General features: G+C 49.3%; 2 protein-coding genes across 2 annotated transcripts in view; one reads left to right on the top strand and one right to left on the bottom strand.

The window, feature by feature from the left end:
• Positions 1–25,775, bottom strand: part of Pebp1 (phosphatidylethanolamine binding protein 1) — a 97,875-nt gene that overhangs the window by 22,161 nt on the left and 49,939 nt on the right. The window lies entirely within an intron of this gene.
• Vsig10 (V-set and immunoglobulin domain containing 10) lies at positions 289–22,603 on the top strand. Its single transcript, XM_051176520.1, has 9 exons — positions 289–349; positions 5,278–5,559; positions 11,850–12,146; positions 13,421–13,675; positions 15,784–16,077; positions 17,979–18,089; positions 18,798–18,813; positions 20,719–20,933; positions 22,261–22,603. The coding sequence occupies exons 1-9, from the start codon at positions 289–291 to the stop codon at positions 22,314–22,316; spliced, it is 1,587 nt and encodes a 528-aa protein (XP_051032477.1). The 3' UTR covers positions 22,317–22,603.

A 25,775-nucleotide genomic window follows, 5' to 3' on the forward strand; every position in this document is an offset into this window, starting at 1 on the left:
AGCTCGGGGCCGCCTCCTCCCAGGCCCCGCGGGACTGGGATCGTCGCACAAGGCCCTCCTCCCGGCCAAGGTGGAGGAAGTTGACGGAGAGGCGGGAGGGGGCCCGCGCCTGTTGTTTTCCGCCAGCCGGGCGGGCTGGGCGCAGGGGCGGGGCGCGCGCCCCAGAGGCGATCTCCGGGGCCCGGCCGCAGCATCCTAGTCGGGGACCCCCTCGCCGCGGGCCAGAGAACCCCTAGAAGCCCTCGCACCCAGAGACCCGCACTTCCCCGGCCGTAGATCTCCAGCGCGATGGCCGGGCTACGCGTCCTGCTGTGCCTTGGGGCGCTTCTGGCCCGCCAGGGCTCCGCAGGTAAGGAACCCGCCACCTCCAGCCTGGGGACACGAAAGCTCCGCGATTACGTGCGGCAGGGCCCACCCTAGGGCACGTGGAGGGGAAAGTGGTGGTTTTATTTTTTATTTTATTTTTTCCTTTCCGTTCCTAACTCTTCGTTCTGGTTGTGTCCGCGGCGCCGGCGCTCCTCTGTAAGCTCCCATTTGTATCCGCCTCCCCGCCTGCCCCAGGTTGACCTGGGCTTACACCTGTAACTTGTGGAGCTGTTCTCCCCCCCCCCCCACACACACACACCCTCCTCCCTGAGTGAATCTACCTGTGCCGACCGGTGAATTCCAAGCCGCGTCTCCCTTTTCCATTCTTTTTCTGTTTTCTTTGGAAATCATTTCAGATTTGACCCAAAATTCCCTTCCTACGAGACTTGGCTGGTGAATGGTCTTATATACCTCCTCTACGAAGCGCTGTTGGAAAAGGAAAAAAAAAAAACCAAGCAGGGGGAGGAGGGTTGCTTAGTAAAATATGTTGACTGTAACAAGATTGAAAAAGGATGTTTGAGTTTTAACTTGACAGCGAATCCGTGTCTACTGTGTGCAGGAATGTTCCGGGGGGGTGGGGGCGAGGGGAATGAAGCCAAGAGGTGGGTGATTTCCCAAGATGCATGGGAAATGGTGTATATGTGTGTGTGTGTGTGTGTGTGTGTGTGTGTGTGTGTGTGTGTGTGGTCAACTCACCTGGATCCTTGTAGGTAAGCTATTAAATTATACCTGAGCTCCCTAGCAGCAAGCGACAAAAGTCCTTAATTATTATTATGCTCTTACAATCTACTTATTTACATTTGCTTTTAATAGTCACATAAAATCAGCCACATTTTCCATAACTAATGTTTCTGGTGTATGTGGAAAAATCTGAAGATTTTACAGTACAGGGTCGGCTCTCCCACCTGGGACTGAGCAGTGGTCATCTGCATTATGGAGGACACGTGACCCAAATTTGTTCCACTTTACCTTGCTGTGTTATCCCCAGTCCTGGTTTTTGGTCATGGATTTTTAAATTCTTTTGTGGGTGATGCATGTGTTCTAGGTAGCGACACCACCACCTCCCTGCTGTGGTCGGTACCTGATGGCCTTTCTGGGCATTAGGGGTCACTGTGAATCTTCTGTCCTGGAGCCTGAACATTCATGCTGGGATGAACTTGCTTTCAGAGTGAATGCTTCTTCCTACTTGGAGACCTCCCTCTGGCTGCCATGCCCTGTTAACTTGCTTGAGTCATGGTCTCACTGCCTAGTCCTGGTTGGTCCAAAATTTGCCACTCTGTCACCTGGTGCCGGGATTGTAGGCATGAGCCACCAACCCCGACTTTCTGCTCAGTAATTTTTATGCCCAGCCCCTTCAGGCCTGCTTTACCTGTGTGCCTGTGGCGCCCAGGGGCTTGCTAGTTATGCATACTTTAGACCTTAGGTGGGACAGGGTGTCTTTCTTCTCTTGCCTATACATGGCATTGATGCTTTGGCTTGTCACCTGAAGGGTATACTCCAGGCCATGCTTGCTGAGAATTCCTGGGGAGAGATGAGTGGTTAGATACACCTCCAGCTGTGTAAATACGGATAGCATCAAGACCAGTGTGCGGCTGGCGGTATAACCAGCTAGTGGAGCGCTTGCTTAGCAGAGGAATGCCCTGAGTTTGAGTCCCACGTGGTAAACACTCACTGGCCAAAGAGTTTATCTCTCTCCCTTCTTTGTTGCATAATGTGAATTTAAGGTTGGGGACTGCAACAGTGTCCCCTGGACGGTGAATGACATTGAGCAGCACAAACATTACTTTGTCTTTTAATTTTTTTTTATTTCATTTTATTTTTTTTCTGTGGGTGGTAGGTATATACCATGGCATGTGTGTGGAGGTCAGAGAATAATTTTGGGATCAGGTTTGGCACATTTACCCACTGGTACTAGGCTCTGTCTCATTCTGTCCAGCGTGTAAGAACCAAGCACTTCTGACCCAGAGCACTCCAGACTGTGACTGTCCCACATCTGTAGGGATACATATGGAGCCTGAAATGTTAGTGTAACGAGGATGCGTGGAGCCAGCTTGTGTGGAATTGATGTATCTTCAGGAGCTGCCCTCTCCTTGTCCGTGACAGACATCACCAATCGATGACTCTACTCTGAGTTTGAACAGCTCCTGTCGCATCACTGATTAGCTGATTTCTCAGGCCATATTCAGCTTCAGTAGTTACAAGCAGTGAGCAGAGCCAGGGGAAAACCAGTCAGGCCATTGCCTTCCTCCGAGAAGGTTTTGAGGTTAAAATTGCATGAAGCCTGTTCCAGGCTAACAGACCATTATATTTTTGCAGAGGACAAGGAAGGGGCAGCTGTTGGTCTGAGGGACACTCCATGCAGCTATAGGTAACTCTACAGTGCATCTTTTCCATGGTGGAAGTCACCATGTGAGAACTTGGGTTGGTATCCTAATAATTTGAAATTGATACACATGCACGCACTTGCATGCACACGCACGCACACGCGTGCACACACACACACCACACACTACACACACACTACTCACACACACTACACACACACACTCATACACAGACACACACACAGTACACACACTATACTCACACACACACAGACACACTACACACACACACCATCCTCCCTTTTGAGTCAGGGTCTTTTCATGGCTCAGGATGGTTTTGAACTTGATCTTCCTGTCTCAGCAGGATTGTAGGCATGGATCACCAGGCTCAGCTGTGACAGACTTGTAAAATATCCCTCTCAAGTGTTTGAGAATGGCTAGCATTAGCTGATTCTCTACTTTGCAGATACTGGCCTGTGTGTTATGTGTACACACACGCGCATCCCCCCCCCCCCCAGTCTCTTCTGGCTTGAAAACGTTTTAGAAGTAGTGTGTCCAGGATGGACAGAGACTCGGGACTTCTTGTGGCCCAGCCCAACTTCAGTCTTTTGAAAGGAATCTTTTCCTGTCGCAGGAGGGACCCAGCTCAGACACTCATGGCAAGGTTGCCAAGAAGCCGGTGGTTGTTCTTTTCTTTTCTTTTCTTTTTTTTTTTTTTTGAGACAGGGTTTCTCTGTAACATTTCTGGCTGTCCTGGGACTCCCTCTGTAGACCAGGCTGGCCTCAAACTCACAGAGATCAGGTGTGTGCCACCACTGCCCGGCTTTTTTGTTTTTAATACGTTTTTATTGAGATATAATCTGTATACCATAAACTCTACTCTCGTGGGCTGGGGATGTAGCTCAGTTGGTAGAGTGCCTGTCTAGTGTGAATGAAACCCTGGATCCTAGCCCCCCATAAAACCAAATGTGGTAGTGACACATGCCTGTCATCACAGCCCTGGTGAAGTGGATGCAAATTGTATGGTTATTCTCTGCTGTGCCATGAGTTCAAGGTCAGCTTGGGCTGCTTGAGACCCTGTCATAATAAAGTATGAGACAAAACAAAATAAAAACCACTCTGTTGGGCCAACGACAGGGCTGACTGGGCAGAGGAGCTTGCTGTAGAGGTGCATGGCATGAGTTCCATTCCTGGGCACCCTCCCTCTCACCATCCCCCCCCCCCATGGTGGAAGGAGAGACCTGACTCCTGAAAGTTAGTCTCCTCCCTCCACTTCTGTGCTACGATTTGGTGCATAGTATCTGTGCCTGTTACCCCCGTTCGTTTCCTCCAGAACATTCTCATCAGCCCAGCAGGTTCTGCCCAGATCCCTGCCCGGTGGCCTCTCTAGAGTGGGGTGTTGATCGTGGAAATCACAATTGGAATACTACTTCTCAGTTAAACATGGGCTGCATTTGTTCCTTGTAAACCACCGGCTAAACCCCCGATCAGCTGTGGTTTGCCCATCAGTCTTGAGCAGGTGTTGAAATCCTCCGCAGAGGGCTGGCAAGTCCCAGTGCCACTCGGTTCCAACTGAGATGGTTTGGGGGTGCTGACGGTTTTTCTAAGCTGTCACTTGTGGCCCGTGCGGTTTCTCATTTTCTTCCATCCATCCCCACAGGTTTCCTTGAGTCGGTCTCCTTACGGAGCCCACACCAGCATTCCACTCTTGACCTTCCTGCCTCTGAGTGTTGGGACCCCACATGGGTGTCATCACAGCTGGCTTTGGTGTGGGCGTTTGAATTTGCTGTTCCCTCTGCCGGGGACTCTGGCTTCTTCTGAACCCATCCCATGCCTACTTGTCCATCAGGTTCTGCTTTGCTTCCTGAAGGAAGTCTTACCTGGCACATTCCCAGCCGCCTTGGGAGCCCTCCTGTCTCCCTGCCCTTCACCTCTATCCTCCTTGCCAGTTTTGCGTCTGTATTCCCACCAGCCTGTGAACTGGATGCCTCTCATTTGTCACCTGCAGAGCCCAGCACTGGACTTGCCTCCCAGTGTGTACACAATGTTTATTGTCAACCTCTTCCTGCATGGAGCAGCCCAAAGTGATTAACTCCAGGGGGAGGCAGACAGGCAGATCTGGTCCCCTACCCCCACCCCATCTGGATGTCTAGGCAGCAAGATGGCTGCCTAACGCTGTATGATTTCGGACTAACAGATGGCCACATGGAGAGTGTGATGCTTTATTGCTCAGTACTGCTGGTGTGATTGGATAGGCAGTTCAGGGGCCTGGCCCCAACACTGTATAGACTGTGGTATGGCCTGTAATCCCATATTTGGGAGGGACAGAGGTCAATGTCTATTCCTGAGTAGTGTTATGCAGTGAGTTCAAGGCTAGTCTGTGCTGTACAAAACCCTGCCTCAAATGCATTTGCGAGAGTGTGCACACGAATGCGCGTTCACACACACACACACACACACACACACACACACACACAAGCGCACACATACCATAGGCTATTTATTAAAAAAGAAAATCCTATTGTTCCCAAAGGGTTGTTGCCTGTCAATCAGAAAACGTGTTGACAGCCTGACCTTCCCTTTACAGACCTGGGTGCTGTGGCCATCGGCGAAGTCCATGAGAACGTTACTCTTCACTGTGGCAACGTGTCGGGATCCAGGGGCCTGGTGACCTGGTACCGGAATGACTCAGAGCCCATCTTCCTGCTCTCCTCCAATTCCAGCCTCCCTCCAGCTTCGCCTCGTTTTTCTCTAGAGGATGCAGGTGCCCTGCATGTGGAGGCACTGAGTCTGGAGGATGACGGCAACTACACCTGCCGGGAGGTTCTGAATGAGACCCATTGGTTCCATGTGTGGCTGAAGGTGGCCAGTAAGTGCGACTGGTAGGAATGGGCTTGGGGAACCCAAGTGAGAGCCTGGGGAAGAGGTCACTGAGGAGTGTGGGCTTGAGTGACTGATGATTTCAATCTGGGCAAGTTGGAGGCCAGCCTGGGCTATGTAGAGAAACCCTGTCTCAAAACAAAACAAAAAGCTGACTAGTGTCCTAGGAACTGCAGCCAAGGTTGTCCTCTGCCCTTCACACACATGCCCACACACCTGCAAGTAAATACACAAATGTCCCTGAAATCAAACAAGACCTTGTACTCCTTAATACATCTGATGCAATCAGAACTGTGGGAAATCCTTCATTGGGAAATGTGGGTCTATGGTTGGCACAGTTTCTCCAAGAAAATTGGAGGCAAGTGTCCTGAGGTTGATCTGCAGCAAAGCCTCCTGGGATCTTACCTCTTCTTCCCTCCAGGGGGTCCTGACCCACAGGCCCCTCCAGACCCACCTTGCTGGCTCCTCAGTTAGTGGCCTTCGAGGAAGATCATAGCTCTGAAGGGGACTTGGTTTCATTTACTCAGGGAGTTTGAGGGTGTTGAATGTTGCCAGCACTGCATTCCTGGGGGGGGGGCTTTGTGCCTCCTGTTGCCAACAGTAGGTCCTCTGAGGTCCTCATAACTGGGCTCAGATCAGTTCTGCTGGCTGTTGTCTCCTCAGCCTTCAGTTTTATCATCTGTGAAGTTCAGGGCCATGGTGGAGTTTTGCTGCATCAGATGCACTGATAAGGTGAACTGGCACAGTGGACAGGACCTTGGCCTTGTACCTGGGGTCGGCTGCTTACGAAGGTGATTGGTTTCCCATGGGAAAAAATACATCCCAGCCTTTTCTTCCTGCCTCTCTGTTCTCTCATCCCCCGCCCTCTCCAAAAATTTTTTGTTTTTGTTTTTGGTGGTGCTCAGTGTGTAGATCAGGCTGGCTACTTATAGCCACAGAGATCCTCCTGCCTCTTTCCTAGGTGTTGGGATTAAAGGCATGGCCTACCTGCCCAGCCAGCTCTTTATTTTATGGCTGTAGCGTAGGCGTAGAATGTTTACCAAGGAGAATAAGAATATGGGCTTTGATCTTTCATCCAAAAAAGGGGGGAGGGAATGAGGAGAGATAGGGAAAGCGGGAAATAAAAGACAAATGAGGGGCTGGAGAGATGGATTGCTCAGTGGTTACCAGCACTGGCTGCTCTTCCAGAGGTCCTGGGATCAATTCCCAGCACCCACATGGTGACTCACAGTCATCTATAATGAGATATGATACCCTCTTCTGGCCTGCAGGCTGAACAGTATATACATAATAAAGAAATAAATCTTTAAAAAAGTCAAAAAAAAAAAAAAAAAAAAAAAAAAAAAAAAAAAAAAAGAAAAAAGAAAGAAAGAAAAAAGGGAGGAGAAATGAACTTAGTTGTTTGTGATACCCTAGAGAGGGAGAGATGGGTTAGTCATGAATTCAAGGTTATCCTTAGCTACAAAGCAGAGTTGAGGCTTGAGTTGTGCTACTTGAGACTTTGGTCATAGAAAACCAAAAAGCCCAAAAGTCCAAGAAGAACAACAAAATCCCTTGCAGCAATCCTCCTAGCCCTCAAAGCAGAACATAAGGTTCCGGGTGTTCAGTAAAGAGGGTCTTGGATGGTGGAATGGATGCGCACATTCTAAAATCTGAAATAACATGGACCTGAGCCTTTTGGGTGGGACATAGTTTGCATGTGGCACCTCCTGGGTGGATTGAGAACCCCAGGGAGTCAAGAAGACAGGGTTTAAATGATTCAGATTGAGCCTAGGGCTTAGATGAGCCATGATCTTGGAACACAGAACTACTCTGGAGTAGTTCATTGAGGCCTCTCTTTGATTTTTATTTTTTTTTAAATTTAAGTGGTCTATCGTCCTAGTTTGGTGGTACATACCTTCACTCACAGCACTTGGGAGACAGAAGCAGGAGACTATGAGTTTGAAGCTAGCCTGGTTTATGTAGTAAGAGCTCTGGGACAGCCTGGGCTACACAAGGGTTAGAATGGCTCAGTGGTGGACCGCTTGCCTAGCCTCACCAGGTGAGACCCTGTATCAAAACCCAAAAGGTCATGTGTATGTGTATATGCCACAAATATATGGATGTCTGTGGAGACTGGAAGAGGGCTTCAGATCCTGAGAGCTGGACTTTTCAGGCAATGGTGAGCCCTCTGATGTGGATGATGGAACAGAACCCAGGTCCTTTGAAAGAGCAGCCAGTGTCTCTCATCCCTGAGCTGCCTCTTCACTCTCGCATTTTTTTTTAAGTTTGTGTGTGTGTGTGTGTGTATGTATATATATACTTATATAATATTATTTAGTGTGTGTGTATATATATGCATATATATATAATATTATTTAGTGTGTGTGGATATATGTATATATATACATATATAATATTATTTATGTGTGTGTATGTGTATATATGTATATATATACATATATAATATTATTTAGTGTGTGCATGTGTATATATGTATATATACATATATAATATTATTTAGTGTGTGTGTGTGTGTGTGTGTGCGCGCGCATGCTCACGTGCCGTGGTGCTGGTGTGGAGGTAGAGGACAACTGGTGGGAGTCAGTTCCCTTCTTCCCCTTTGTGGGTGTGGGTATCAAGCTCAGGTTGACAGACTTGGTGGCAAGCACCTTTACCTGCTTGCTTGCCCTCTTTTGAAAGTTTGTTTATGTGTGCGTGGGAGAGTGGGTGCATACTTGCCAGGGACCAGAAGACTGCTCTCGGGACTCAGTTTCCCCTCAGTGGTCAGGGCCTCTCTCATTTGTCCAGCTGCACAGTGTACCCCTCTCGCTCACCCGGGCTTCTCTGGTCTTTGCCTCCATCTCACCACAGGAATGCTGGGAACTGCACCCCAGTTTTCAGGTCTGCGTGGCCGGCGCCTTTATCCGCTGAGCCATCTCCTGCCCTTATTTTATTCTTTATGAACCTCTTGCTTGACCCCTGGCCAGTGATTCTCAGTAGCAAATTCTACTTCTTGTCGATTGTTTGGCTCAAAAGTCCTTCCCAGATGCTTCCCGGGGATTCACTCTGTCCAGGCCAGGCCACCAGGACCTGGAAGACCAGAGGTATGCGTCCTTTGCCAGTCCTGAGTGTCGGCCACCAGTACCTCAGTACTGCATCTGAACCCTGTTTAGTTGGAGGGATGCCAGTGGAAGACACGCCCTAGGACCTGTTGAGCCACATACCTGTGGAACTAACCAGCAGTGATGAATGGGGTATTCAGGCTCTTCCCAGGCCACCACCTAAGTCTCCCTAGACCCTTGGGGGTAGGCAGATGTTGTCCTGGCCAGGTGTGGAAGAAAGAATGTCTGTAACTCACCCTTGGGAGGCTGAGGTAGGAAGAGCTTGAGTTCGAGGCTAGCCTTGGCTGCTAAGTGAGGGCCTAAGGAAAGGGGGTATTTCCATGGAAGGACTGCGTAGGGAAATCTTTGCATCCTATAAATGATACATTGTTTTCCCCTGTAGACCTATTTCTGAATAAACTCCGCAGCTGTAGATAATGAATTCCTTTGCTGAGGCTTTTTCACCTTCCTCTGGGCTGTTTTTTTTTTTTTTTTTTTTTTTTTTTTAAGACATCCCTCTGAAGAGAGGTGGCCTGCTAACATGAGCAGCTGTTGGGTGTACCCCTTAATGTCTTTTAATTTGCAAAATAACTGTACAGATAAGTTTCTCCCCCCCCCACCTTTTTTTTTTTTTTTTTTTTGGCTAAGATTTATTTATTACGTATACAGTGTTCTGTCTGCATGTATCCCTGCAGGCCAGAAGAGGGCCCCAGATCTCATTACAGGTAGATGTGAGCCATCGTGTAGATGAAGGGAATTGAACTCAGGACCTCTGGAAGACCACTTAGTGTTCTTAACCACTGGGCCATCTCTCCAGCCCTTGCTTTTAGAATCGTGTTTGTTGTTTGTTTTTGATCGGGGTCTTACTATGTAGCCCTGGCTGGCCTCTAACCCTTTATGTACACTATGCTGACCTTGAATTCACAGAGACCCATCTGCCTCTGCTTCCTGACGTCTGGGATGGAGGGTCTCCCTCCCTCCATGCTTCTCCTCCCCCTCCTCCTCCCCACCCATCACATTCTGCTGAACCCAGTTGTGTACACTGAGCATGCACTACACCTCTGAGCCGCTTCTCCAGCTCCTTCTCCAAAGGGAACCTGGCATCGTGGATGCGCAGGGTACCACAGCACAGGGCATTTTGGGGGTTGAGAAAGTTCAGGTCTGGGTGGGGTGTAGTTCATAGGCGGCATGTGCATGGCCCTGGGTTTCATTTCCAGCACTGAAAACAATAAATAAGGAGTTTATAATTTAAGGTGAACTAAGATGAGGTCCAGTGTTTGTACAGTTTGCATGGCAGGCACCATTCTGTGTGCTCTGTTATATAAACTTTAGCCCTGAGTGGGGGATACTGTCATCACCTCCATCACAGAGGAGGAAACTGAGGCTACACAGGGATGAGTAAGTTGCCTGAAGCCGCACAGCTGGAATCCAGTCAGGCCTGGAGCAGTCATTTCCTGTTGGCATGATGTGTATGTCTTGGAGGGATGGTGGGTGATGGCAAGACCAGCCTCAGGTTCATGGATACTTTAGGACAACTCCCAGGAGCTCGGCATATCCGCTGGTTAGAGAGAAAGCAGCCACACTGAAAGGAAGGGCTCCAGGGCCAGCGCATTTGAGAAGGTTCCAGAGCTTTCCGTGGGCTCTGGTCTGCCCACACCTATGAGAATGCCAGGTTCTCTGAGGAAAGCCAGTATTCCCTAAACCACTCGGCTGTGCTAGGCTGAGACCTGGAGAGCCATGGTGACAGGTTTGGTGATTGGTGGAAACCTTCCCGACATGGATGTTAAGGTCCTTCCAGGGTCTCAGTAGGAGAGTAGTTGCAGGCCCCACGTGTCCTTTTCCCTGTGCCCACACTCTTCCTCCTTGGTAGGGAATTTCTGTATAGGGTGTTTGCCCTCATGTATGTCTGTGCGCTATGTGTGTGCCTGATACCTGTGGAGGCCAGAAAGGCTGTCAAACCCCTGAAACTGGACTTAGAGATGGTCGTGAGCTGCCATGCAGGTGCTTGGAATAGAACCTCTGCAAGAGCAGCCAGTGCCCTTAACCACTAGCCCCTTGGCAGGAATTTTGTTTTGTTTTTTGCTTTTTTAAATTCAATGTTATAAATTTGTTTATTTTTAGTTTATTTTACGTGTATGGGTATTTTGCCTGTGCAGGTCAGAAGAGGGCGCCAGATCTCCTGGGACTGGAGTTATAGGCAGTTGAATGAGCCACCGTGTGGGTGGCTGGGAATCCAACCCAGGTCCTCTGGAAGAGAAGCCAGTACTCTTAACTGGTGAGCTGAGCTGTGTTTCTGGGCCTTCTTTTCTGTCTTTGCTTCCTTGAGACAGGGTTTCACTATGTAGCGCTGACTATCTTCGAATTCTCTAGGTAGACCAGCCTGGCCTTGAACTTACAGGTTATATCTGCCTCCTGATTGGTGGAATTAAAAGTGTGTATGGATATGTCTGGTGAGATCTATTTTTAAGTGAGGGTGTGTGTGTGCGTGTGCGTATGTGCACGCACGTGCAAGCTCAAAAGTACTGAGGAGCCTGTGGATCCTCTGGAGCTGGGGTTGGGGGAAGTTGTGAGCTACTGGACATGTTTCCTGGGAACCTAACTATGATCCCTCTGAATGAGTGGCAAGCACTTAACCTCTGAGAGGATCCCCGGCTGCTGGCCATCTTAAGGCCAGCCCTGGGCAGTAGAAGCGTGAGGACCGGAAATTCTTTGAGGTAGTGTTGTTCAGTTGTTGGTGTTTGCACCCTGACTTTGAAGCCCAGCGCCATGTAAACCAGGCATGGTACCGCATGCCTGTGACCACAGCACTTGGAACGTGAAGACAGCAGGATCAGAAGCTCAGGGTCATCCCCAGCTACATAATCTGAGGCCAGCCTGGGCTACATGAACTCCTCTCTCTCTCTCTCTCTCTCTCTCTCTCTCTCTCTCTCTCTCTCTCTCTCTCTCTCTCTCTCTCACACACACACACACACACACACACACACAAAACAGAAAAAACAGATGGCAAGTCCTTTAAGGAAATTCTCCCCTATCCACAGTCAACTTCATACAACTGTCCCAAGATCAAATGAATGGAAGTCTGAGGACACTAAGCACAGCTTTGTCACAGTGAGTGTGGGTAAGGTGTCCTTGCTGTCTGTTTCCTCTAGAGCTGTGGAGGAGGATTCATACCCATCCTCCCCCCTGTCATTCCCAGGTGGCCCTGATCAGATTGCGGTTAACATCTCAGCCACTGGCGCCCTCTCCAACGGTACCCTGTACACAGCCTGGGGCTCACGGGTGGACTTCAGCTGCCATAGCTCGTCACAGCCTCCGCCTGAGATGGAGTGGTGGCTCCAGACCCATATCCTGGAGTCCTTAGGAAAGAACCTGACGGCCAACAGCTTCACACTGTTGCAGATGTCACAGAACCTCCAAGGCAACTACACCTGCTCAGCCACCAACGTGCTCAGCGGGAGACAGCGAAAGGTGACCACCGAGCTCCTGGTCTACTGTGCGTAAGCAGCACGCCCCTCTGAACCGTGTCTGTGTGTCTTACTTCAGCTTTAATGCTATTTTTTTCCTGCCTCGCACGGTTTCCTCTACACCGTGGCTCTGTAGTGTGTTTTAGGGCCTCGTTTCTGGGGGCTGTATAATGTCCACACATAGATCCTAATGTGCTTCATTGCATATTTCAGCATACATGCATGCACATACCTGGACTGTCAGATGAGGTTCATCCCTTCTAGGAGCCTGTTCTTATCCGGGATGTGGCAGAGTCCTCTAAGCCACAGAAGGAAACTAAGAGAGAGCTTTTTTTTTTTTTTTAATAGAGGGGAAAGTATTTAACATTTCAAGATATACAAAAGCTGGTCAAGGTGGCTTATCCCTGCAGCCCTAGTCTGAGACGGGAGGATTCTCACGACTTTTTGCAACAAAGTGACTGTCTCAAAAAGGGGGGAAATGGGTCAGGGACACAATTGTTGGTGTTTGCCACGTGAGCATGAGAAACAGTTGAATCCCCAGCACCCACACAAGAAAGCAGACATGGCAGATGAACCTGTAATCTCAGTGCTGAGGAGGCAAAGATCAAGGACCGCTGGGGCTCACTAGCCACCTTACATGGATGCTGGGAATTGAACCCAGGTCGTCTGGAAGTGCAGCCTGTGCTTTTTACCACTGAGCCATCTCTGCGGCCCCTTTGAAGTCTTTTAAAATTAATTTTGTAAGTGTGTGATATGAGTGTGGATGTCAAAGGCTCACTTCCGCTGTGGGCTCCAGGCATTAGATTTGTGTGGTAAGGCTTGCAAGGCAAATGCTTTTTACCCATTGAGGCTTCGGTGGCCTGTGCCATCCTCTTCCTCCCTTCTTCCTCTTTAACAGTATCATTTATAGCCCAGGCTAGTCTTGAACTAGATAAGTGGCCAAGGATGACCTTCAGCTCCTAACCTTCCTGCTCCTGTATCCCAAGTGTTAGTATTACAGACGAGTACCACCACAATTGTTTTGTGGGGAGCTGGGGAATCGAACCCGTGGTCTTATACACGTTGGGCAAGCACTGTACTATTTGTGCTATACTCCTCAGCCCAGCAGGTACTTTCTGAAGGTAGACTACATAGCTTGATGACTCTCTGAGACCCTGGTTTTATAAAAGACACGCGCGCGTGTGCGTGCACACACATGCACACATGCACGCGCGCACAGACACGCCAACGCACGCACGCACACTGCCGTGCTGTCTGACTCAGTGTCTGAGATGAAGCACGATTCTCCTCTCCTCTTTTACAGGGTCTCCTCCATCAGCTCCTCAGTGCTCAGTGGCAGTGTCTTTGGAATCAGCCACCCTGGAACTCACCTGTAGCTGGGATGGGGGATACCCTGACCCAACCTTCCTGTGGACTGAAGAGCCTGGAGGGACTGTCCTGGGGAATTCAAAGCTGCTAACACTGAGACCGGCTCAGCTGTCGGAGAGCAGGGAGTTCAAATGCGTTGGGAGCCACATAGTGGGACCAGAGTCGGGAGCCAGCTGTGTGGTACAGATCTGTGAGTCTGGCTTGCTTTGTCCCGGGGTTGGGGTTCACCTGCCTGCCTTTCTTCTCAAAGAATCGTTTGATGATAGTTCTGTGAGAGAAACTCGGTGTTGGAGTGCCCAGAATCCCCTACTACCAACACCACACACTTCACCTCTCCTTGTGCCCTTCCCTTGGGGTTTTTAACAATACCATTTGTTGCCTGAGGGTTTCTGATAGGGTGCAGGCTCTCTTCACAAGAACATGTGATGTGATGGGGCGGGGTCTCCACCAGAATACTCCAAAGTCTCATTCACGTGCTGGGCTGCTGGGCGAGCTGTCCTCCCCCTCCCCGCCCCCATGGGACCACCTTCCACGGGGCTGTCAGCATGTTCTCTCAGTGTAGTGACCCACTTTCCTGAGAGCCACTGATACAAGAGGGGTTGAGCCAGGCAGGAGCGACCCTTTGTAGGACCTAGCCTAGGGTGGTGCTTAGTCTGCCCTCTGGAACATTCTGTCTCTTAGCAACAAGTCAGTACCTGAAGCCCATATTCAAGGGGAGTGGGGGAGAATTATCAAGCTCCTTTGTTCTTTTTTGTTTATTTGTTTTTTGTTTTTGTTTTGTGCTGGAGATGAAACCCTAGCCTTCACACACAGTAGGACGTCCCCCCCCCCCAGCCCAAGATGCTGCCTTGTGAGAGATTAAAAAGGAAAGTAGGACTAAGGGCAGAGCGCCCTCGCTTCGCCTGAGTGAGGCCATAGATTCTGTGCCTTTACCTGTCACACCCCCAAAAAAGAGGGGCTCGCTAGAGTCCTAGGTTGGTTCTGAGTTCTGGGCTCAAGTGCCCTCCAGCCTCAACCTCCAAAATATCAGGACCACAGACAAGAGCTGCCATTCTCTGCTGCAGACGTCTCAAAGTGGCCTGCAGGTCCCTTCGTTGAAGAATCAAGCTTATACTTTGGGCGAAGGGCCACCCTTGCCAACCCGTCACGTGAAGGGCTCCATATCCACCCTCACTTGCCGGTCGCCACACGCCACACATCTTTTGCAATCTTTCTCCCTGTCCTTGTCCTTTGTGTCCTCTCAGATAAACTCTTTGAATGGGTTGGTGCCATGTTGGCCAAGTGTGTGTGATATTTTGTGTATATGTGTGCTTTACGTGCATGTGTTAGTGTACCATGTGTGTGCCTGGTGCTCTTGGGGGCCAGAGGAGGGCACTGGGTCCCCGGGAACTGGAGTTAGAGATAGTGGGTGCTGGGAGTTCTGAGTTCCCCACAGAGAGAGAGAGGGAAGGAAAGGCACCGTCCAGCTATGAAGAAGGATCATCCAAAAGGAGTCTCTGTTAGCACCCTGCCTTTTGGATCCATAAAATCATTTCACTGTCGTAGAACACGGCTTTAAGCCACTGAGTTTGTCACATCAGTGAGAAGAAACAACTTCTTGGTCCTCCTTGGTGGCCTGTATGTCGGCGTTTAACATGGTCGGCATACTTGTATTACTTTACGTTTGTGTGTATGTGTGTCCATGTGCCACAGTCTGAGCACAGAGGTCAGAGGGCAACTTGCTAGTGTCCTTTTTCCTGCCACATGCATCCCAGGGTTCCAGCTCGGGACCTCAGACTTGGCACCAAGCCCCTTTACCCACTGAGCCACTACAATGGCCGGTGTCCTCTTGCACATAGACATGTAAGCTAGTGGGTGATAGAACCTGGTGCTCTGGTCTCAGGGCCCATGATCCATCGGCCTATTTGGTTTCACCCAGAGCTGTATTGGTGTTACATGGAGAGCCTCATGACCAGCAGCCTTCTCAGTCCTAGGAAAAGTAGGACAGTAGGTCACCCTGTGTCCTAGCCATATCTCTTATTTAACTTGTATGACTGAGCAATTTGCCAGGCTTTCTTTGTGCCTCGGTTTCCTTCTCTGCAGAATGGGAATAATCTTGAGGCTCTTTGGCAACTGAATTGGGCTCGTTTGCATACAGCACCTTGTACACAGTAAATACCCAATAGATGCTAGGCTTTATTCCAGGGGATCAGGCAAGGTGTGGGAATTTCTAGCACTGGTTGTTTTGCTGGGAAAGGATAGGCCATGGCTTGACTCTCCTGAAACATTTGCCTCTCTTTACCTCCTTCTGACCCCCAGCGAGCCCCTTACTTGCTTCTCAGCCCATGAAGACTTGCTTCATGGGGGGCAACGTGACACTCACCTGCCAAGTGACAGGTGCCAACCCACCTGCCAGGATCCAGTGGCTGAGGAACCTCACAAAGCCAGAGACGGCCATCCAGCCCAGCAGCCACTATCAGATCACCCAGCACAGCCAGGGCTCTTCCCTCACCATCTACAGCTGCTCGCAGGACGTGGATGAGGGCTTCTACTTCTGCCGGGCTGAGAACCTTGTGGGGGTGAGGGCTGTAGACATCTGGCTGAGTGTGAAAGGTAGGTGCTGAGGGTGGCCCCGAACAGTTAAGAGCCTCTGTTGATCCGGGAGGTCTTGGGGCCTCTCTTCACCTAGGCCATGGCTGACCGAAGATGGCACTTGTCTACGGGTAGACAAGGTGGCTGAGAAAATTAGTGTCCAATTCTGGAAGCACTAGGATACAAAGTATTACTCCCCTTACTCACTGAGGAATATGTTCTAGGACACACACATACACATATGCATGCGTGTATATGCGTGTATATGTACACTCATGCACATAGATAGTGAAATTAGTGGATTGTAACAGCAAAGTGAACCCATAGTTCTCTTCTATCCGACTTATAGCATAGATGGAACTTCCTGTGAGGGACGGGGCAAGTTCTAGAAAACACTATTAACAGTTTTTCTATCTTAAGACATAAAAGCCCTGGGTCCCATCTCTCTAACCTTATAAACTGGACATGGTGGCATCTGCCTGCAATCCCAGCACTCAGAAGGTGGATGCGGGGGGTCGGAAGTTCAAGGTCATCTCGGCTACGTAGAGAGTTTGGGCTACAGACCCTGACTAAGAACACGGGAAGAAGGGAGGGAGGGAGCAGGAAAGGTTTGTTCCTTTGTACCGGAGCTGCTGCTTAAACATTTCTCAGTCACAACTTTTCGCTCAAAGTTTTTCAGGGCCCTTGGTATGAAGAGATGCAAAATACACATAATAAAGCAATTTTTGGGAAAACTTTCTTGGGATATACCTACACTTCCCGCATTCGTTAAATAGGAAAGCAAAACTGACCTGCTAAGGGGCTGGATGCACGTGTCTCATTCACATAGGGAATGAATTTGAGGGCTGGTCAGATGGCTCAGTGAGTAGCTACCAGGTCTGTCTGGATCAGTTCTCTGGGACCCACAGGGTGAAGGAGAGCTCCGGCTCCCTCAAGTTGTCCTCTGACTTCCGTGTACATGCTGTGACATGCGTGCATAAGCACGTGTGAGCACACAAACAAAAAAATGTAATCAAGAGAACTAAGTTTGGGATGAGTGTTTTAAACCGAAGGGCACAGGGCACCTTCAGTGTTGTTCAGAGTTGATTGATATTTTGATTTTATATTGTCATTGCTAGAGTGCTTACAATTACAGGCATCTGCCACCATGCCTGGCTTGCTTCTGTAGTTTTTTCTGAAGTTTTAGCATTCTCCCGACAGACTTGATTTTTATGGGCGGTGTGTGGTTTGAAGATCTGTTTCCTTTCCTCCTTTTGGCCCCTCCCACCTTGCTTGGGTTTGACCCAGCCCCAAAGGTTGTGACTCCCTTTTTGGTCGCTCTCAAGACAGTTATTTGTCCTTCTTGTGAGGTCCTCATATGTAGCCCTGGCCGGCCTAGAATTTCCTCTATAAACTAGGCAAGGCTTCAGCTTGGGATCCTCCTGCCTGGGGCCTGTGACACCACACCCAGATGTCACATTTCTCTGTGTATGGCCAGCAGCTACATTCTCTGTGGGGCGGTGGTGGCACACACCTCTGATGTCAGCCCTCAGGAGGCAGACGCAGGTGGATTTCTCTGAGCTACAGAGTAAGTTTCAGGACAGCCAGAGCCACACAGAGAAATCCTGTCCCCCCAGAACAAAACCAAACCAAACAAAAATCTCTGTCTTGGCCCATCCATCACCCTGTTTACTGTGGCGCTGTCTCCTACTCTCGCTTTCCGTGGCCTTGGAAACAGTCCCAGTGTCTGGTCCATACAAGGCCCATTAACTTCCAGTGTCCTTTCATGCTGCATGCTCCCCCTGGCTCCCCAAACTCGGTGCCTGAGATTGATTTCAGAGTGGTCTCGTGGGCAGTGGGACTAAGATGAGAAGAAGCGGATTGGGCTGAAGAAAGGAGGTTTTATGTGTCTGTGAGAAATGATCATGGTGTAATCTCTTCAGAACCTGTGAACGTCGGGGGCATCGTGGGGACAGTGGTGAGCCTCCTCCTGCTGGGACTGGCCATTGTCGCGGGGCTCATGCTGTACTATAGTCCTGTGTTCTGCTGGAAAGGTAAGTGCACTGGAGAGATGGCTCAGCGGTTAAGAGCACTGCCTGCTCTTCCAAAGGACCAGGGTTTGATTCCCAGCCCCCATGTGGCAGTTCACAACTGTCTGAGACTTCAGTTCCAGGGCATCCAATGCCCTCTTCTGGTCTCCTTGGACACAGACACACATGCAGGCAAAACACTCATACCCATAAAAATAGATTAAAATTTAAAAAGCTCTACCTATGAATGCTTCATTGGAGCAATGTGTGCAATTGCCCTAAGTACCATCCCTGAGCATTTTGAATGTTCATAGTTGTTCATCTTTTATCCACGTTAGTTTTTAAAAATCACTTAATTACAGATTTATTATTTTCTCTGTGTGTGTGTATTGTGGGCATAGGAATGTGTGGGTGTAAGCGCCCATGTGTACCCATGCAGAGGCCAGAGCACCACCTTGGGTGGCTTCCTCTGTCATTTAGCCTTACTCGTTTGAGACAGAGTCTCCTTGTACTGGATGCTCACCCCTTTGACTAGGCTGACTAGCCAGCAAGCTCCTGTGTCCCCGCCCCCAATGTTGGGGGTCTGAGTAGAAACAGCCATCATCTGCATTTGATCTCAGGTCTTCATGCTACCGAGTCATCTCCCCAGCCACTGCTGCTTTGATTGAAAACTCTATCAAGGCTGAAGTGATGCCCTGATGCTTACCTTTGTTTTCTCTCTCTCTCTTTCAGCAGGGAGCACTTTGAGGTGAGTGGTCTTGGGACTCTGAGCCAAAGCTGGCTTCCATCGCTCTTTATCACCGCCGTTCCCACTCCTCTCTTAAGAGCAATAATAGTTACTCTGGCCGGGCGGTGGTCGAGCAAGCACGCCTTTAATAGGGGCACTCGGGAGGCAAAGGCAGGCAGATCGTTGTGAGTTCTAGGCCAGACTGGTGTACAGAGCTAGTTCCAGGACAGCTAGGGCGGTTACACAGAGAATCCCTGTCTCAAAAGAAAAGAAAAAAAATACAACAACAATAATAAAATATTATTAATAATAGTTAGCTCTGATGGGACCAACCATGTCCCTGACCCTGGGCTAGGAGCTTCCTGAGGCATTGTGGGAAACCCTCCGCCTTGATGACATCCTTTGGTGGGTGTGTGCATGTGTCTGTTTAACTGATGAGAAGGTGGAGAGACCTACTGGAGCCATTAGGGTGTGCCCGAGAATCCAGCAAGCAAATGATGGGTCTGTCCTCTGACCCAGGTCTCATGGCTTCCAGCGTCTTGTGCTCCTTTCCAGTGGGGACCTAAGGGCTGGGCACAGTGAGCCAAGTCACTCAGACATTTGCTTTATTTCATTTTCTAAAAAGAGCAAAAAGGCTGAATCTTAGGCTCATAGGATGTGTTGGGAGACAAGTCTAAACATGCACACAAGTCCCCACCCTCACAGGAAAATAAAGTGAGGGGAATGTAAACAAATGGAATTTGTATATTTCATTTCCCAAGGCAATGCTGGGCAGTAGCAAGACTTCTTTATGAATTGTAGAAAGTATTTCCTCCCCCCCCCCCCACGCCATCCCTCACAAAGGAGTCTTATTGTTCTAGAACCATCTTTCGTGGGAGGCCATTCCCTTTGCCACTCTGCTGTTGAGGGCCATTGTCCAGGCAAATTTGTCATCCTCAGGTTTATTTGCAGGCGACACCATGTGGCATTATGGGGTTTGGAACCATGGCCCTGGGCCCCAGTGCAATTCCCGAAATCTGTGTGTGGAGTATTCCCGATCTTCTGAGGCTTCATCCACTCCATCCATTTCTCAGAGGGGTGGTAACTGTGGATGCAGAGCTCCTGGGCCTGTGGTCAGTGGGTGAAGCGCGTCATTCCCTTTGTAATAAGCGTGTAGCCGGGTGAGGCAGGCTATGGCAGTGGTAAGCCCAGAGCAGTTCCACACTGGGATGCTGGACATAGAGCCCAGATGCAGGTGGAGGGGAGAAGAGTTTACCCAAGGACCAAGAGAGCGCTCTGGGAGCGAGACAGAAATAAGGGCATCTAAGGAAAGAAACAGCTTTGTTTTTACTTTCACACCCCGCCCCCGCCCCCACACACACCCCTCCCCCCCCCCTTGGAGACAGGTTCTCAGGTATCCTCCTGGGCTGGCTTCAGACTCACTATGGTAACCAAAGATGACTTTGAACTCGGGATTCTCCTGTATCCCCCTCCCAAGTGATAGACTTTCGGGCGTACTCCACCATGCATGCATAGACTTTCGGGCGTACTCCACCATGCATGCATAGACTTTCGGGCGTACTCCACCATGCATGCATAGACTTTCGGGCGTACTCCACCATGCATGCATAGACTTTCGGGCGTACTCCACCATGGATGCTGCAGTGACACACGCTCCGTGTTGAGAAACGCAGTGCTAGATGCCTGATATAACACAGTGCTCGACAGCATAGAAACAAATATCCTACAAAAGACATGGCCACTATCTTTTGACATCTGTAGCTACATCTTTTCCTCGCTATCATGACTAAGCCGTGGTGACTGCAGGAGGAATTTTCCATGGTCTTAAAGGGATTACAGGGAGCGAGTCAAGTGTGTCTGTTCATTGGGGCTCAAGTCGGAATAGATGACATCCTGATTATTTTTTTTTTCTCCTTTGGAAATTAGGGGACAGGACATGGGTGATGTCATGGTTTTGGTGGATTCTGAAGAGGAAGACGAGGAGGAGGAAGAGGAGGAAGGCGTTGAAGAGGCAGAGCAGGAGACTTACGAGAGAGAGGGGTTGCCGAAAGAGATGCGTAAGCACGGACACATTCACAGAGTGACTGCACTGGTCAACGGAAACCTAGACCGCCTGGGGAATGGACTCCAGGAGCTGCATGGTAAGCTTGCCTGCCTTCGAGGTACTCAGGTGCGCGTGATCAGCTCCCCGAGGTGTCTCTGAGGAGTAGGGAAGCCTAAAGCCTAAGGAAGTTAGCTAGCTCAAATTTAGTTCTAGAACCTGGAACTCCACGGCAGGTTGTACTCCATCCTAAAAATCAAATACGCAACACTTAAGTGTCAATCAATGCCCCAAGCCTGATGCTTCAATGTATTTGAAAGCTGTTTCATGCATTCGATTATTTAAAATATTGTATAAAATGGGGCTGGCAAGATGGCTAAATGAGTAAAGGTTCTTGCTGCCGATCCTCGGTGACCTGCGTTCAGACTCTGCTGGAAAGAGTGGGTTTACTCCCCAAAGTTGTCCTCTCTTCTCTATCTACCCCCACTAAATAAACAATATTATCATTATTGCATTGACCTATTTAAGGAAACTGTAATATTTAGACTTGGGTCCCATCCCATGACTTCTCATTCTGTACATACAAACTACCCACAGTCTGAAGTCCACATCACTTCTGGTCCCAGGCATTTCAGGTAAGATAATCAGCATGTATTAACTACCAGTGCCGAGAAGAAATCATCCAACCAAGTGTGTGGGGAAGACACAATACGGGGATTGTTGAACAGGAAAGAAAGCCCTGTATTGTCTGTGAATGGGCAGCTTGTTAAGAGCAGCAGGCAAAGTGCATGAAAATGTGTGTATGTTGGGGGAAATTAAAATGGAAGTAACATTTTTTTCCAGTGCTGAGAGAGCCCAAGGAGAACTGTGCGTAGCTGGGCGTTGGTGGCGCACACCTTTAATCCCAGCACTCGGGAGGCAGAGGCAGGTGGATCTCTGTGAGTCCCAAGGTCTTAAGACCTTGAAAGAAGACAAGAGCTGGGAGAGGTACGGGAGAGGAGACTCTGAGGCAGGTGTACAGGGGCAGCTGAGTTTGGACACGCACAGAGAGGAGAGGGCATTCCTGCTTGAGTCAGGAGTATGATGGGTGACAAGCATCAGGCGTATCTCGATTCTGAATTCAGAGAACAGATGACTTCTGAGTGCGGTGGTGCAAGCCAGCACTTGGGGAGTGGAGGCAGGAGGATCAAAAGTTGAGTTATCCTTGGCTACATGGTGAGTCCGGGGCCAGCCTGGGCTATGTGAGACCCTGGCTCAAACAGAACAGAACAGAGCAGAACAAAGGAGATTGTTATTCGCCCTGCACTGCCTCCTCCATGAACTCCAATTCTGCAGCTCACAGGGTGACCAAGGTGACAGGGGACAGACGGTAAAAAGCTATCCTGCTGTTGAAATCATTCGGTTCCATCTCTTTTACCCCTGAACAGATGACAGTGATGAACGGCAAAGTGACATTGTTGAAGAGGAAGACAAGCCGGTGTGATGAAGGTAGTCCACTGTCAACGGGTTTTGCAAGTCCATTCCGTTTTGACTGCCCTCTCACCGAGGCCCTGCCCTGCCCAGGAACTTGCATTAGTGACAGCTGGGGTCTCCCAGCACGGGCACTCATCTCTCCTCCCATCTTCATCTGGTGTGAGTTACCTCACGGCGGTGGGGTGGCGTGAAGTGCACTGGGGAGATGCAGCAGATGCAGATACGGGCAAAGCTACAGTGGTGCCTGAGGTGCCACTTTGCTGAGACACCTGGCTCTTCCCAGGTTGATCTCCTGTGACAGACACTGATTTTTTTTTTTTTTTTTTTTTTTTTTTTGCGGGGTAGGGAAGGCTCTCTCTCACTTGATATTTGTGCACTGTGCCCCTGAAGGTTTGCAACCAGCTTGCCCTACACAAAGGGGCATGGACGTGGGGCTTTTTATCACTGCTGGGGTGAGGAACCAGGCCCCCTTCCAGGGGGAGGTGAGGCAGTTTGGTTGGACTGGGGAGTCAGACATCGAGGCCTCTTTCTTGTTCCTTTGCCTCTGTTTGGCCATCTAGAATAAGCATGAAACAGCACCACATTCCAAGCTCCTGAGAAACCGAGGAGGTAGTTTAGGGAGTAAAGGTTGTGTGTGTGGGGGGGTGCTCGATAGAGCTGCCGTAGGAGCCTTCTTTCAGACCGAGTCTACTCTGCCCACCCCCAACTATTCTCTTACCCCAGAGGACACATCTTTCCCGTATAGCTTCATGGTTTACAGACCTGTGTGTGGTTAAAATAGCCTCCTAAATGATGCTTCTCAAGGTCGGCTTCTGCCTTTCTTTCCTCCTATCTCCCGTGCTGTGCAAGGAGGCAAGGGAAACATTTCTAGCAGATTGCCTGGCATGACTGGACAAACAGTCCACTTGCCTCAATTTCTGTGTCTTAGAAATGGGAATATGTGTTTCCTTCCCACTTATTGGATGGGCTGATCAAGGACAGTAAGCTTCAAAAGAAAATACTGGGTGATGAGTTTAGCTAGGGACAGCTAAGTTCTGGGATTCTTTTTTTTTTTTTTTAATTTCATAATTATTCTGAAGTCAGGGATCTTCTAAAGGTGCAATAGGTGTGTGCTAGCCATGAAAATCAGACTTGGAATTTGCACTCTGTACTTGTGCACATCCTGTTTAGACAGGACAAGGTCCAGGCCTTTAAAGGGTTGGCTGTTCTCTTTGAATGCAGGGACTGAACCGAAGAAACCACTGCCAGTATGGCCCCCTCTGAGCTCCAGGAGGTTCAGCTGGCTGTGAATTTGAGCCATTGGGAATAGCAGTGAAGTAGTTCTCTTCCTTTGTGGTACCTCATACGCTGGGTCACTCCAGACTCTGTCATTTCACAGTACGTTACTCAGGTTGCCTTCAGTCCCGGGAGATGGCCTCTCCTTTGAGGCCTGATTGATGACAGAGTTCCTGAGTGTATCTGTGACTCAGAGGCAACTTTAACAGAGGAGAAGCTAGGTAGAGGGGAAGTCACAGCTGGGAACATGGGGAATGTTTTGGGATTACTGGGTGCTTCCCATGGCTTCCTCTTCTGCACACACCTGGCAATAGGAAACATTTGAGGGTTTTTCCACCAGCAGATGGGAGCTCCAAGGGCTCGGTGCCAAATGCTGTTCTGAAACCCTGATCAGTTCTTATTACCACTTTTATCAGCCTGTGTGCACATTTATGGAATGGCAGATCAGTTAAGAGCCCAGGCACTAAAGGGGCTTCATGTTATTTATTTAAAAAATTGGAGCTGGAACCCACTTCATTCCCTGAACACAATTCCTACTGAGATCTCACGGCATATGAACGGTGGGTTACAGACTTTGTATGGGAAGTCCAATTTGCGCATTGATCTTTAAAAAAACAAAAAAAATTTTTTTTTAATCTGCATGTAGTTAACTCTTGAAATCCACTTGTCAGAACCAGGAGGAAAAACACTTCTGGGTTGTTTCTGTCAGGTTGATTTCCCTCGAAACCCAGTAGGCGTGGGAGAGGGGCTGTGCAAGCTGTGCTTTGGCATCAGATCCTTTCTCACAGCGGCAGAAGCACACAAGCGTCATCCTGGACGGGTACAAGTGTGTACATTTAGTGCCAATTCAGTTTCTCAACACAGAACTGGCTGCCCCGCTGCTGCAGAGAGGCTGCGGGTGGCTGTGTGGTCGACCTTACCATTTGATAGGGGAAGTTTAGGAGAAATTAGTTATGAAGTTGTGAATTTTTTAAAGATTTTGGAATAAAAGTTATTTTTTAAACATGTACTTCGGTGATCTTGATTTTTTTTTTTTAATTTATTTTTGGTTTTCCAAGACAGGGTTTCTTTGTGTAACTTTTGGAGCCTGTCCTGGAACTCTCTCTGTAGACCAGGTTGGCCTTGGAGTCACACAGATCCACCTGCTTCTGCCTCCCAAGTGCCCCAGTTAAAGGTGTGGCCTGGCAGTGATCTTGATCTATACCTGATGAGTAAATGTAAAGAATTGGAGGTTTGAGTTGTGCTTGTAATCCCTGCACTTGGGAAGCTGAGGCAGGACTGCTGTGAGCCTGAGTCCAGGACAGGGGAAGAGGGAAGAGCGGGAGAAAGTTGGTTTGTTGCTGAGGTTCTTCCATGACTTGCACGCAGTGAATGCTAAGTATGAGAAAGGGTGTGGCTCACTGATAGAATGTTTTGTGTTCATGGGGGAGGTCCTGGGTCCAGTCTCCAGCACCTCAAAATAGAAACAGTTCCAACAACAAAACATTTAAAAAAAAAAACAAGAACCTGACCACACCAAGAAATGGCCATTTGAGAAAGAAAGATGGGGGAGGGGCTGGAGAGATGGCTTAGGGACTGAGAGCAGCTACTGCTCTGAGAGGATCTGGGTTCACTTTCCAGCACCCACATGACAGCTCGCATCTGTTGACCAGTTTCAGGGAATCCAACGTCCTCTTCTGGTCTCCTTGGACACCAGAGACACATGTGCGTAAAACACCAAACACAGGATAAAAACCAAACAAACACCAACCAGAGACCGTACCTTTGGCACCCATAGGGATGTATTCTCCCGCACACGAACACTGACAAAGGGTAGAGGTGGAGGGGCAGAGGCAGGTTAGAGAGAAGAGGAAAGGTGAGTCTGGAGAACAGCGGCATTGGGGTCTAAGGAGGTCGGGAAGGGCAGCAGAGATAAAATGAGGATGAGAAAGGGACCATCGAAAACAAAATGGATGTGTGGGGGCGGGAGTGCTCCTCGGACAGACAGCTGGCAAGTGGCAGGAATAATCCAGAAGACCTGAGGAGAAATGGGTCATAGATAGACTAAAAAGTAAGTGGAAGAGACGCACACACTGGGAGAAGCAAAGGAAGGTTCCGGATCCAAGGCATGGAAGAGCAATTAGTAAACCCATCACTTCATTTCCCCTTTCCCGGCTCCACGTGCGGGAAAGAACCATGTGACTCAAAGGGAAGG

The sequence above is a fragment of the Phodopus roborovskii genome, unplaced genomic scaffold (genome assembly GCF_943737965.1).
Source record: "Phodopus roborovskii unplaced genomic scaffold, PHOROB, whole genome shotgun sequence".
Taxonomy (NCBI): domain Eukaryota; kingdom Metazoa; phylum Chordata; class Mammalia; order Rodentia; family Cricetidae; genus Phodopus; species Phodopus roborovskii.